The 14,732-nt window shown below is 47.5% G+C and overlaps 1 protein-coding gene across 1 annotated transcript in view; it reads right to left on the reverse strand.

Annotated features, from left to right (window-relative positions):
* dapk1 (death-associated protein kinase 1) overlaps nt 1-14,732 on the reverse strand; it is a 43,669-nt gene continuing 28,937 nt past the window's right edge. Inside the window, exons 15-26 of the mRNA XM_076997616.1 lie at nt 13,377-13,475; nt 12,649-12,846; nt 11,916-12,113; nt 10,974-11,072; nt 8,080-8,157; nt 7,608-7,824; nt 6,334-6,519; nt 5,649-5,846; nt 5,018-5,156; nt 4,726-4,846; nt 3,788-3,976; nt 1-3,062 (exon numbers count right to left, since the gene is read on the reverse strand). Coding sequence (XP_076853731.1) covers nt 1,803-3,062; nt 3,788-3,976; nt 4,726-4,846; nt 5,018-5,156; nt 5,649-5,846; nt 6,334-6,519; nt 7,608-7,824; nt 8,080-8,157; nt 10,974-11,072; nt 11,916-12,113; nt 12,649-12,846; nt 13,377-13,475 — 2,982 coding nt within the window. The 3' untranslated portion in view covers nt 1-1,802. The remainder of the gene's footprint in view (nt 3,063-3,787; nt 3,977-4,725; nt 4,847-5,017; nt 5,157-5,648; nt 5,847-6,333; nt 6,520-7,607; nt 7,825-8,079; nt 8,158-10,973; nt 11,073-11,915; nt 12,114-12,648; nt 12,847-13,376; nt 13,476-14,732) is intronic.

The raw sequence follows: 14,732 nt of genomic DNA on the forward strand, positions 1-14,732 counted from the left end.
TTCCCTTTTGTGTTTTTAATTTTCGCCAAACTGCAGAGCAAGTGATGAACGAGAGAAGCTCAGATCAGCCATTTATCTATTTAGGATTGTTAAAGAACGAACCAAAAGGAGTTCCTTTCCCCCCTGCTGAGGGAGGGAGGGAGGGAGGAAGGGGGGAGAGAGAGAGAGAGAGAGAGAGAGAGAGAGAGAGAGAGAGAGAGAGAGAGAGAAAGATGGTTATTGGCTATTACTGAAAGACTGTGGTCATTTCAGTTGACTGACAAAAGCAATACATTCATTTCCATAAAATCATAAAGGCCAGTCCACCTCAAACCCATTATGGAGCCAGAGGTCATTCAAGCTACACGTTCACTCAGAAGTGAGGAAGCCTGTTTTTGTAGGTGTTTTCTTAACACACATTGTATGGTCATATACACCAGTGAATTTCAATTTCAACTTCAGTGCAAAAGGAACATTATACATTTCACAAAACCTTTGCCTGATTTCAGTCCCTTGGAAAATATTCTTTTGGTTAAAAACCCACTGAAAAGAGTATAAATGAGCTTGAAATTCATTTGAAATCAATGTCCTCAGACATTGATGAGAAGTGTAAAACAAAAAACATATTCAAGCTGACAACTGTAACAATATTGAGATCATGCTTTTAAACACAGAGCAGCCAGAGTCATTTGCAAATTAAATTGCATTAGTAATGGAAACCACTTTGAGTACATTTCTGAACTTTCTGTTGTTTAATCAGGAATGCACATGTAGTTACAGTTTCTTGAGAGCAGTATTTAACTCCTATTGGCTGGATCTGACCTTTGCAATGAAAGTAATATGAAAGTGTCAATTGTCAAAGCAAATCCTGATTGAGTGGTGATTAAAATGTAAGTCAAGGTTTAGCAGGTTGTGCTTCCCAGTGAAATTGTGGCTGTTTGATCAGACCCCTTTGAGGACTGTACATGATCTCATGATGGTCGCTGGAATGCTGGAGGTGTTTCATGGGCTTCCTATGTGGTTCTAAACCCTGTCTGAAGGACCATGCCCTTTGCTATGAGGTATCTTGGAACAAATCTTGACCAGAGTTTGAGAAGAGGCCAAAACAATATTCTTTATTAAAAATGAACATAAATAAAAGTAAAAGCTTAGTGAAATTCCAATATGGATAGTTTTCTAGCATCAAAATGGTATGCATATAACTTTAGTATAATATTTCTTTTAATTTGAGGCAGAGAAGTAAGCTACACAACTCCAAACCTCAATAATCTCTGTCTTTGTCATAGAAGCAACATGTTTACAAAAGGGCATCTAAGGGAAAGGACTGGAATACTGACAAATATTAATTTTAATAAGTAGGATTAGGCATGTCCAGGATGGCTCGTAGACAATGGCTTACCATCATAAAGGCACTCAGTTGCTTGAATCATTATATTAAGTATTGGGTCTGAGAACCTAACTCATCCTTCTGTCATCAAATTGAGTATAAACCACATTATCACAATAGATATTGGAATGTATAAAAGAATAAAAAATTGGAGAACTCCATCAAATCTGATGAGACTTTTCCTTGATGTCTTATGAGATTCTAACTTGGAATAAAAACAACATAAACAACGACAAAAAAAAAAACAACATAATTATTCTTAAACTAGGCACTCTCTCAGAGTTGCCTCAGAGGAATGAGACATTCAGAAACAGGAAAGAGTAGCAAGATTGATGAGTACCAAGATTTGCACAGTCTTGGATGGTGAGGGAACTGAGTTTTAACAACACTCCATGGATTAAATTGCACACGTTCCTCCATGCACACGGGTGGCGCTTTAGCGTGAGATGACAGAACTGATGGAGTTGTAAGATGTTCCGCCACCGTTGCAGACCGGGCCGTAGGGTTCTGGTGGAGTACCCATGCTCTCTGCGTTCACCCGGAAAACCGGCGCCGCTTTCAGGAGGAAGTCCGCCGCATCGCGACGCCCAAGTTCACGAAGCTTCGCCACCAGGATTCCAACGGTAGCGCCCGAGCGCTGACTCCATTCCTGCAGGAGAGCCGCGGTCGGGCTCGGGACGGAGAACGGGTCTGGCGGAGGAGTTCCGTTGGTGCCGGTGCTGTATTTAGCCGCTAGTTCGCTAAGGCCCAGGTTCATGGCCAGCAGGCACCAGTCCTTGCCCAGGGCGTCGGGCGGGTCCAGCAGGCGGCAGAGCTTCCGACGGGCCAGGTATCCGACTTCGGCCGCCGGCACGTCCCCGCCGAGAGTGCCCCGCTTATACATCTGGGTGCAACCGAGCGCTACAATGCTGCTGAAGCTCTCGCGATAGCCACCCATGGTGTTGGCGAGGGCGCTCTCGCCCCGCGCCTGGGCACGGAAGAAGTCCCGGGGCTGGTAAAGCATGATGGGGCCGTGGTGCTCCCGCAGCTGCTGGGGGCTCAGGTAGTGGCGCGTGGTCAGCAGGCCCGGCAAGGTGGCGGCTAGCAGGCACTCCGCCATGCCGCACAGCGTGTCCAGCAGGGAGTAGCAGCGGGCGCGCTCCATTTCGGGCCCCCTGAGCTGCACCTCCACGCCCTGTCCGTGGTTGACCAGCAGCACCAGGGCGTCCACGCCGCCCAGCCCGACCCGGGCGCCTCCGTTCCACAGGCGGGCGTCGTCGGCCTCCGCCTCGGGCTGCTGCTGCCGGCTCCAGCGGCAGAGGTTGACCTGGAGCTTGTGGAAGAGGCCGCAAGGGAACGGGGTCAAGTGCTCGGCGGGGACGATGCGCACGCCGCCGTACAGCAGGGCGTCCTCCACCTCCTCGTCGGACCAGGAGCGCTGCAGGCCGCCGGTGCGGATCAGGGCGGGGACGTCCACCATGCCCGGGTTGGCCAGGTCGCGCGCGCACACATCCATGGCGTCCAGGATCTGGAGGAGCTCGTCCACGTCGCCCTCCGAGACCAGGGTTTGGAGTTCTTCTTGACGGTAGCGCCCCCGGTAGTGATGGATGGCTTTGGGGGTTTCGATGGAGAGAAGCTTGCCCAGGATGTTGGAGCAGAGCCAGCGAGGGTCCAGGAGAACCACGTCCTGGACAGTTTCACTCTGCATGATATTGATCTAGATCCCATGTGGGGGAAAAAAAGACAGACATGATAAGAACGTATAATCTGAGTTCCATTTCTCAGTGGAATGAATATGGACCTTGGGGAGGATCCCCGTTTCCCACGTGTTGGATTCCCATAATTTTCTATAGTAAGCCTTTACTTGGAATTCTTGAACATTTGTGGCTTTACAGCAGGTGTCATAGTAAAAATAGTCAATAAAACCAAATATGATTTAGTGCCCAAACTATTTTCACATCCATCACCCATCCAATATACCTTGACTGAGAAGAAACACAATTGTGATATAACACTGTCCTCTAGTGGACTAAAATGTATTTTGTTTTCATTTTGGAGGCCCTGAATTAACCATGATCATTATCTAAAAAAGAAAAAAACCCACAACTCCATCAGAGGACAATGCCGTAACATTCTTACATAATGTGCTAGATGACTAACACTCGGACGTCCTCCTGGCTGTTTTGTTGTTGATACGCTGCTATAATAGAGTGGGAGGTGTAATTAGGAACAGAGGGATATCTTTTCAACCAGCACCGCCCACAACTCACCACTGAGATTCATACACACACACACACAAGACATGCTTGTAAGCAAACTTGGTGCTGAAAAATAAAATCCATTCATGTTTTTGCTGCTTGATTGACTTTCAAATTATATACACTTGGACACATGTTCGGGAATGCAATGTGCACGAATGCATGCGTGCACGCACACACACACCTCTCCCATGCTGTGCAACTGCTGGGCTAGTTCACGCAGGTCCTCCTCGCTGGCCAAAGGGTTGATCTGCTCCTGCACGTCTGCCACAAACTGCTGCAAAGACATGAGCTGATTGGGCCCCGTGGATTTGCGCCATGAAGGCAGAGTGGCCAACAACTTCTCCGCCAACTGAGTCATAGGCCTACAGCTCTGTTAGAGTGAAAAGAGAGAGAAAGAGAGAAGAGTGTCAGGAGAGACCAACAAACACAAGAAAATTTAGTGTTTTTTGTTTCAGAAAGGCGATATTCCTCCAGCTGATGGACTCTGGCGTGAAGGGGAGCTTTTAAGAGTGAGACGCGCAGGGCTGAACACGGCGAAGGCAGAGAGGCCTGGATGAGCGAGACAGCTCAGGCAGGGACGGCCGCAGGGGTGTGTGGGAGGACCAGAAAGAACGAGTGATGTCGGAGGAGAGAGGGGCTCATTAGGGAGAGTGTGTGTGTGTGTGTGTGCGCGCAAGACAGTAGCAGAGGGCTATGTGAAAACATAAGTGGACTCTGACTGACTCATAATGGACTACTACTACTACCACCATTCCCATCACACACACACACACACACACACACACACACACACACACACACACACACACAGTCGAGAATGGTCACAAGACCCTTCCAGTCATGGTGGCGACTGATTAGAAAACATGCATCGAGCAGACTGAGTACTGAAAATACATACTGACATAATGGATTACTGAAAACACATACTGACATGATGGAGTACTGAAAACACATACTGACATGGAGTACTGAAAACACATACTGACATGATGGAGTACTGAGTACTGAAAACACGTACTGAGATGATGGAGTACTGAAAACACATACTGACATGATGGAGTACTGAGTACTGAAAACACGTACTGAGATGATGGAGTACTGAGTACTGAAAACACGTACTGAGATGATGGAGCTCCGCAGCTCTGATAGAAGGTTCCTCAGCAGCTTCATGTCTTTGGAGTTGGAGGCACCGGCGTCCATTACAAAGAGCTTATCCGCTATCTGCAGATCGTTCCCAAACCTGCAGGATTTCACACAGATGCTGAACTGACATCACTTCAAACGCAGCAGTAAACGCAGCAGTAGACTACGAAGCACTAGCAAGATTAAAATGAAAGTGTTTGTAAGCTTAAATTTAAACTAAGGTGAAGAGCTGAATGGTAAACACGGTAAACATGGCTGAGCAGGCTACCTGTTGCGAACCTCCTTCAGCAGAGCTCTTTCCTTGTCGTAGCCGAACTCTCCACCGAACGACCGCGGCAGGTTGGCGATGTCGGCGTGTGTGGCCAGCAGCACCACATGCAGAGGGTTCCGGATCTTCCCGCTGAACGCTGAGGACACACACAGCAGGGTGGCACACTTAAACGTCTTCGTTCGAGCAAAATCCAAAATCAAGAAGCATGCACAAAGAATGGGGATGATGCATTAACTAAAACAAGGATAGAAATTTCTATCCATCTGTCTTTACAGAAATCATCTGTATCTGTGTACAGAGACAAGAATCATCTATACCTGTGTACACAGAAATCATCTCTGTGTATAGACAGAAATAACTTCTATCCATCTGTGTATACAGACAGAAATAATCTATCTCTGTATACAGAAATCATATGTATCTGTGTACATGGGTAGAAATGATCTATATCTGTATACAAAGACTGAAATCAACTCCATCCATCTGTATGCAGAGACAGAATGCATCTTTATTTCACAAATATCTCCGTATGGTGCCATTATGCATGAACCATTTAATATAAGCAAGTAAATAATTGACTAATTCCCTCGAAGGCCCCCAAAAGGCTCCTAGCTGAAGCCCCACCCACCAATGTTGTCGTCAGGCAGGGTGAGGGCTTTGAGGCAGTTAAGCCAGAAGGTGACGTGGCTGAGTTGCGTCTCGTATGGCTCCTCAAGACTGAACAGCACCAGGTGGATGGCCGTGCTGTCGTTGGCCGCAAAGTAGTCGTATGTGCAGTAGTACACTGGGTTACCGGAGAACTCCCACACGCTGAAGTCTCCCACACCTGAGACACACACACACACACACACACACACACACACACACACACACACACACACACACACACACACACACACACACACAAACCATTTATAACTTCTCCATTTTCTTAAGTAGACTTTCAAATCTCCCTCTCAATAATTGATTGCTCCTAAACTTCCAAAATCCTAATTTCAATTCCTGCTAGCCTTCAACATAATGAAGAATTATGAATATCAATAACTTACTCAAGACACATGAATAATAAAAACACTGAATAAACATCAATGAATATTTTAAAAAGGTAGTCATCACTAAGCCTGGTGCTTTAAATAATTAAAACACTTAAAATTATTCCAGGGACGATGGGGATTCATATTTGTATCTAGTTTCCAATGTAAAAGCTGAACACAAATAAGCAACTATATTGCAAATAAAAACAAATCTTAACGGAACAGTGAAACAATGAGAGCCGAGGTGCTGAGTGAGGAGCGGTTTCGTCAGCCTCTGACCGTTGACATTAGCCGTCTGGATGTCGATGGCCTTGGTGGCCGTGTCGTCGGCTGCTGAGAGGGAGTTGTGTGCAGGCGTGAAGACCTCCAGCACGCCCTTGGTCAGGCTGGGCTCGAACATCATACTCCGGCTTCTCACGCTCACGTTCTCGCAGCCCGGGTACAGGTTGGAGATGCTCGCCGAGACTGCGAGAGAAGACACAAGCGCATGCACACACGGCAATTACCACTATTAATCTTTTTAAATTAATAAAGGCTTTAATCACTTGATGGCCATTAAGTAATCCCCATTATCCTTTTTAAATTATGCAGGGCATAAGCCTTTAAATGCACCGTAAGTTAGATAACTATGCAGTAACAAATTGCAACCACAAGGGGGAGCCAAGTCCATAGGACCATATATAAAAAAAACTCATGAGGAGTTATTAAAATCTTACAAGCATGGTGCCTTGAAGTGAGAATGCCCCTTATCTCTCTTTGTTCAAACAAATGTATTGTTTAGTATTTTAGTATGTGAAACACAAACCCTGTTTCTATCAAAGGACTACAAAACTATAGTTTTAGTGAAGCCACCCTTTTCCAAGGTCTGACACTAATCACAGCAGACGGTAATTGCAGATTGAAACATATTACAGATGTAAAGAATGTCACACGCACATTCTTAGCGCAGTGATTATTAAATGACAGCCTTGCAGAAGGGGCTGACAAAACAGGTTCGTGTCATGTCACGCAACCCCATTCTTCAGGAGAAGAAGGACAGGCTTGCGACAATTGCACAAATATGCCGTCGGCAAGCGTGCGAGGGAACGTTCCTGGGCCGATCCAGCAGAGACGTGCGGAGGGAGACGCAACGCAGTGGCTGGTACCCCCGCGGCACGATCACCCCGTGCCGTCATCACCATCACCAACAAACCAGTTTCTTCATTTGGTTTTGTTTTGTTTGTTTTTGTGCTTTTGTTCTCACGCCCTCATGCCTCACTTCTGTGGAATGCACAAGTCAAGCCATGCGGAAGAACCCTCGCGCTCACAAGGTCGCGGGAGTCACCTTCACTCTAGGTCACAGCACATGACGTGGGCGTCCCGAGGCAGGACATACCAGAGTCAGCGGGACACGCAAGGCCTTCCTCGCCTTTTCGGCTCAAACCCGCCGCTCGGATCAGGGGTGGGGAAGGGGCGCCCTACCAGAAACGAACCTCGGCCCGTTCGGATCACCTGACCGCCACCTGACGCCTTCCCCCACTGCTTTCTCCGGGGGGCGCTCCGCAGAGCCGTACCTGCGGGTTTGGAGCTGGCGGGGGAGGCCGGGTGCCTGACGGGGTTGGTGAGCCGGGGTCTCCGGCGGCGGAAGAAGCTCCGTAGGATGCCACACTTGAGGGACTCCAGCAGCGTGCTCTTCCCTGCGCCCGAGTGGCCAAACAGCTTCAGCTTGATGCGCGGCTGCGCCGTCTGCGTGGGTCGCAGCTGCTGGATGTATCCGCCCTTGTGGTTGTCCTGACGGAACCGGTCGGGAATGCAAATTAGCAGGGCGAGTCAAGAGCTGCTGAAATTGAACAAAGTGCCCTATAGGCTGGTCGTATTAAAATAAGATGCAAAACCTGAACGCGCCCAGACTAATAAGATGACAGTTAACTAACGAGCATCGCAACTGAAGTGTCTCATTATTGCAGCTTGCGACGTAATACTCCTACAGACCCTTCTAACATACCACCCAAAAAATTGCATAAGTGTGGCAGAGAGAGCGCAAACCTTCTTCAGTCTGGCCAACAGTAGCGCTATATGGTCCTGATGCTCCGCGGTTGCCAGATCCTCTGCAGTCTTTCCATCCTGGAAAAAGAAGCAGCAGAAGGAGAGGATGATGGAGGGGGATTAAGTGGTCGGCTGTGAGACCTGCGGCGCTGAGCAGGGCAGAGTCAGACCGCCGCTGCCCTATAACACCACCCAGCTTCCATCAACTGTTCTCAATTACCACTCCATCTCACCCTGATGGAGTTTAGATGGGGTCATGAGAGTGAGCAAGGGGATGGAGGGAGACAAAGTGAGAGAGAGAGAGAGAGAGAGAGAGAGAGAGAGAGAGAGAGAGAGGGAGGGTGGAGAGATAGACAGGGAGAAGTAGAGAAAAGAGGGATAAACAAAGATTCAGAGAGAAAGAAAGGTTTACAGCGGATTGAAGCAGTCCACGAGGTTTCAGTACACTACTTACTGGGTGAGGTCAGAGTGCAAAGGTCATGCAGTGATGTGAGTGGCTAACAATGGAACACGGGATACAGTGAGACTTTTTCAGGACATAAGAGCCATGTGGTGACCATGACAGGATCACAAAAACAGGCATGCACAAACGCACAGAAACCTCACGGATGCTCAAAATAAATAAATGAGTCCACGATGCCCATATTAACCACCCTCCTAACCTCATCCCACACCTGGGACCATGGGTATATTTACTAAATACACAGAGGAAACAGCTGGGGTCCTCAAAAGAAAAAGCAGATCATACATGCAACACCCCCAACCCCACTGCACACCACCCACATCCCCAGACTAATGAGCACATTGGGGAGAACGTGGTGAATGCAGCCAATATCAAAAAATTCTTTGTTAAGGTGTGTGTGTGTGTAGTGTAGAGGTGTGTGCACTTTGTACTCTGTAGCCACTCTCATCTAATACCTGAATGAATCAAGAATCAAGGCTTTCCTCTACCAGGGCCTCCTAAGAAGACGCCATTCTCTGTCAAACATGCTACTCTGATTTCACATATTCATCCTTCAGTTGGGCTTATATTATTTCCCTTTATTTGATATTCAGCCTCTCATCTATGGTGTCCCACGAGGGACACCTTCGTCATTTCACTGCGAACTTCCATCTAGCTCAGAACAGCCGAAGCTGTCCTTCAAAAACTAAAAGCGGAGGATGGTTCCTCGAGTCAACGCGAATTCATCGAGGCTGAGGTCGTCATTTCCAGCACACACAAGGAAAAAGGTCAGAAAAGGCCATACGAGACGTCAGATCAAAGGTAGTCTTCTGGCACAGATGCAATCACTCACACATCACTCACAAACGTAGGCACTGAACCTTAGAAACTACGCCAGCTACTTCAATCACGTACATTCAAACTGGATAACTTCTGCGTTTAGGAAATCCACTTCTATCATTTGAAATCATGTAGCATCCATGGCACAACAAGGCTCATAAGAAATGCCATAGAACGTAAATTATACATCCAAGCCCTGCAAATACCTGGAGACTGCGACCATGCAATATTAACACAGTTCACTGAAGGCTGCCTTTTCCAAAATTAATTTGTTCGGGCCTGATTTTTAGGTGGTGGACGGCGTAGTGCCGAAACCACATGTCGGCCTTGGAGTGAATGAGGGGTAGTGAGGGCTATTGATTGGGAATGGAGCCCTAGTGAAGGAAGCAGCCGTAGCTGGTCTCTGCCCCTGCTGTGTGCGAATGTGCAGGGAAACACCGTGTCGCTCGGCTTTCCAGCACGCGTCAAACCTTCGGAGGGGCGGGGAGGGGGTTATTCTGGGCTTCAGGGGCTGCACAAGGAAGTCAGAAAAGTGGGGAATATTCACACTCTCTCTCACACACACAGACAGAAGTCAGGTGTATGCTCGAAAGCTCACGCCAGACACACAAACACACACACACACAGGCGTGAGAATATTGCTCAAGCAGTTTCAGCATTGCACACACGCCCCAGAAAAAAGTTCACTCACACATTCACACACACACTCACACACACACACACACACACACACACACACACACACACACACACACACACACACACACCTACACCTAGCCGAACATATGCACAGCACACACCCCGAGGTAAGCACAGGAGAGCAGTTATTACAGCAAATGCGGATGTCGTCACTCATATTGGTTTGAAGGCACAAAGGCGCTAAGTCCAGTAAATCAGGGCACACAGCCGTAGGGGACGAACCAGCGCGGCTAGAGCACAGTAGCACCACGGCCGTGCTGTCAGGAGTCAATTATACATCAGCTATGTAAAGAAACCAAAGACACCACTTCATATGAGTCAGTGAGCTTTGATTCGTTAATCTGAGTTAATCTGATTTCCTAAGCTTCTGGAGGCTGGATTTCAGGTAACACACTGCGCCCGTTACAGAACATTCGTCAAAGGGCAGAACTGAGTGTCATTTATATTACAAAAGACCCTTGGAGCAGCGGCCTCTCCAATGTTATCAGTGATTTAGAAGAGCTCTACTGACACCTCCCCCGTAGAACCGTACAGTACTGTAGATGGGCTGGCCTTTGCCTTTCAGTGTCCATACTGGGATCTCAGAGGAAGTCTTACCCATGCAGTTTCTTGTCAAATTACTGCTGTTCATGTCAGACATCTTAGCCAATTACAGATGTTTTCACAACATGCAGGAATGGGCTATGGCATTTTGTAATCAGAAGGGAAAATTTTGAGATTTTAATGCAACTGGACTAGCCCAGACACCGTCATTAGCCATAGTGTCAATGTTAGCTCTACCCAGAAAGAAAAAGGGTATTCCCCACCTCTCCCTCTCTCTCTCTCTCTCTCTCTCTCCCCCTCTCCTTCTCCTTCTCCCTCTCTCCCTCCCTCCCCTTGTGCAAATGCACTCCAGACGTGTCCAGTGACTCACGTTGGTGATGGCCTCCGTGTTTGCTCCAGCTACGCAGAGTCGTCGTGCCACCTCCAGCCCTCCATTACACGCTGCCACGTGCAGGGGCGTCTTCCCGAACTGTGACACACACACACACGCGCACACACACACGCACACACACACACGTCAGAACCCTCCACAGCAAACACACATCAGCAGTGCCTACCGATGAACAACGTAACACAGAGTTTAACAGCCCCAAAACCTCAAGGGCTGAAGTTGAAATGAGGAGCAACCCAACCCAACCCGGCCCGGTCCGGCCTAGCTTGTAGTCACAGCTAACTTGTGTCTTCGGTCTGCTGTCTAACGAAAGTGCCAGGCGCAACACCATCAACCTGGTCAGCAGAGGGCGGATCAGATGTTCACCCAGCCAATCAGATTGGAGGGTTTTTACAAGCGTGAACAAGGGCACCTTAGGGGTAATGGGGATGATTTTAGCTTAGAGAAGGTTACGAGGATGAAATGGAGGTCTACATGTCTCAATTAAACATTCAGGGAAGAAGAGATGGAGGCCGGACACTGGTGAATGTTTTGGTACAAATATGATATGATACTCGAAGACATCCATACTGAGCACCATGATAACATGAGTACCATGATAACATGAGTACCATGATAACATGAGTACCATGATAACATGCTTTTCCAAGGTTTGCTAGCAAGCCGCAAGACACACAATACGGCCTGCTGCTTCCCAGGTGCATAAAGGCGAATATGCAATGCAGTCTGTCCACATTCTAGACATACTGATGATACCCACGATATGTCAGTAAAGTGATGAAATTAATAACAGAACATCACATCACTCACTCCTAAGTCTAGACCCATTGACAGCAGGCAATACCGTGTAGTTAGTCACTCAGGAAGAAGCAGTCGCACATAAAGACAAAGTAAGCGGTGAGTGAACATGAGGGAATGTGCCTTGTTGGGGATGTCCAGATTGGCCTTAGCGCCGCACAGCAACGCCACCAGTGCCAGGTTGCCGTCCTTGCACGCGATATGCAGGGGAGTGTTGCCATGGCGATCCTGGTGGTCCACGTAGCAGTGGTGGCTGAGGAGACACTTCACTACCTCGATCTGACACCTCCTCACGGCCAGGTGCAGCGCGATGTGACCGTCCTGTGTGCCACACACACACACACACACACACACACACACACACACACACACACACACACACACACACACACACACAGAATTGCCAACAGGTGAGCCGTATATAACGAGAGCCGTTTGGGTACCACCCCCTGTTTCAGGACAAAAGTTTATTGAGTTGAGAGGAACTCATAAGTTTCCCAGTCAGCCCACTTGACTTAAGTGCTATTTGACAGACAGATATGGATCTATTTGTGAAGACTGTACATGTTTTGGACCAAACTCAAAAAAAATAAATCTAATCGTTTGATTGCAGTGGCAGGGGTTACAATGTTATGTTTGTTTATAATGATGCAGGCTGTTTGAAGGTCACATCAGAGTCACAGAACATGTTAGAATGTGTGATTCATCTTCTTCATGAGGCTCACTACTCTAGAAAAGCTCAGATGCATAAAAAACCTCATAGCTAATCATATTCTTAGACGTTAGTTTGTATTTGTTTGTTCAACATCGCCAGCACGCTTACTCACGCCGTGAAGATGCGCGCGTGCGCCCTCACCTTGTCGGTGGACTCCAGGTCGGCGCCGTGCTCCAGCAGACACTCGGCGATGTCGCGGAAGCCGCGCGCAGACGCGGTCAGCAGGGCGCTCTCTCCCTCGCGGTTGCGCGCGTTGACGTCGCAGCCGGCCTCGCACAGCACGCGCGCCACCGCCGAGTAGCCGTGCCACGCGGCGCAGTGGAGAGGGACCTCTTGCTCCTGTGCGCGTGGGACAGGTCGTCATTATTAATATTATTAACATGACTATAAAGACGGAGAGCTCAATCAATTAATTGCACGTTTTAACAGTGTTTTTCGCATTAAATCCACGATATTCGCCCACCGATAACGCTGCGAAGGACGGCTGCTATTTGCTTAATGAAGTCCTTCTGAGCGCTTGGCACGTGAAGGGCGGACACGTTAACCCCGCCACACTTAGCCCGCCGTCGCCATGGCAGCGAGTGTTAAATTGCCAGCTTCATCAAAGGCTCGCGCATCACTTTGCGTGAAATTAATGAATGGTCCTTGGCTGGGATGATGTAGGCAGGTAGACTATATCCTGCACAGCTAGTAACAACCTGCTTCTGTAGCATTTAAACACCAAACTATTAACAGTCTCAGACACTACATTATTAGTGAAATGTTTATAATTAGGTGGACCTCCCAGCAAGCTGATACTTATAATACAAGTGAGAACTTTTAGGATGCAACAAATGTTTTCTTCCACCCGTGTGTGTGAGACTACGTACCCGGTCCGTCAGGTTTGGGTTGGCGTGAATACTGCAGAGGTACTGGACCACGTCCACGTTGCCGTAGCGCGCAGCCACGTGTAGGGCCGTCTCCCCGGACTAGAACATACACAAACACACCGGACTGTATCGGAAAACGGCGAACTATGACCCGGAGCGGACACGAGTCATTGAGTGATACTTATACATTGTCGTTCACTAACCCTTTCTTGAAATGAGTCATCTGATGTGCGTCATGTTTATTCTTTGACTGAGCATTTGATTGATCGACTACTTAGGCTATTGCTGGGCCTAATACGCCGCAATGCAGTTTACAGTCTGTAAACTGCTGGCACCACTATTCTAGTTTCCTGTGTACCGTGTTTCAGCTTTTATTAGCATCAATCATGAGTGACCCAGTCAGGGCCAGTTCTAGGATTTGAAAACATTCAAGCCGTTAAAGACGTCCACAGGACCCTTAAGATGAATTGTTATTTTCATTTTACTTTAAAATCATTATTTCAGATATTTATCAAGTTAAACCTTGTTTATTATCAAATTGCATTACCTATTAACATGGAGTCACGGTGCACCAAGCACCAGAACACACACACACACACACCTTCCCAGTCCCCGATTCTTGATTACCATACGTTCTAGACACCCCGAGTATTACCTCTGCTCAGCTGCGTCCCAGCGCCTCCAGAATCACTGCAAGCACTTTTGCCTTTCCCCCCCTAGAGAGCTCGCCGCTGCGTTGTTACACTTTATTACGGAGAATAAAAGACGCTCCGAACGCGCGCTTGCGTCTCGCGCGCTCCCGTCACACATGGACTACTGCCATAGGTCCAGTTCGCGTGCCCTTACGCATAGTTTGGATGTGGCCTCCTTTATGTTCATATAATAATTTTTCATTCAGCGAATTTCTCAAATTTATAATTTACTGCCATCACAGAATAGCAGGGAATATTATTTTTCAACAAAGCGAACTTCTCAGGCCTATACAGTAGGTTACCTGTTAAACTGGCAACTCTGTTAAGAATAACGTTAAGAATAATTCAAAGATAAAAGACATCACTTATGCCATTATACAAGCTGGTAATTTCACAATAATACCATGGCTATAATTTATGACTATAATTTATGACTGTGATTATATAGGACTATGATTTATACCTATGACTATATATGACTATAATTTGCTTGAAACATGAAATGCTGATTGCACCTTTAAAGGAACCTATTCAAACAGTAATAAAAGTAATCAAAAAGTGATGCATGCTATAAACTTTAACCCCTCCTTCATCTCTTTAAATTCCAGTTTCTTCATGAGCAAGTTCACATCAGTGCACTAGTCAGCGCAGTACTGGCTGTTGT

The sequence above is a fragment of the Brachyhypopomus gauderio genome, chromosome 3, assembly GCF_052324685.1.
Source record: "Brachyhypopomus gauderio isolate BG-103 chromosome 3, BGAUD_0.2, whole genome shotgun sequence".
In the NCBI taxonomy this organism is placed as follows: Eukaryota; Metazoa; Chordata; class Actinopteri; order Gymnotiformes; family Hypopomidae; genus Brachyhypopomus; species Brachyhypopomus gauderio.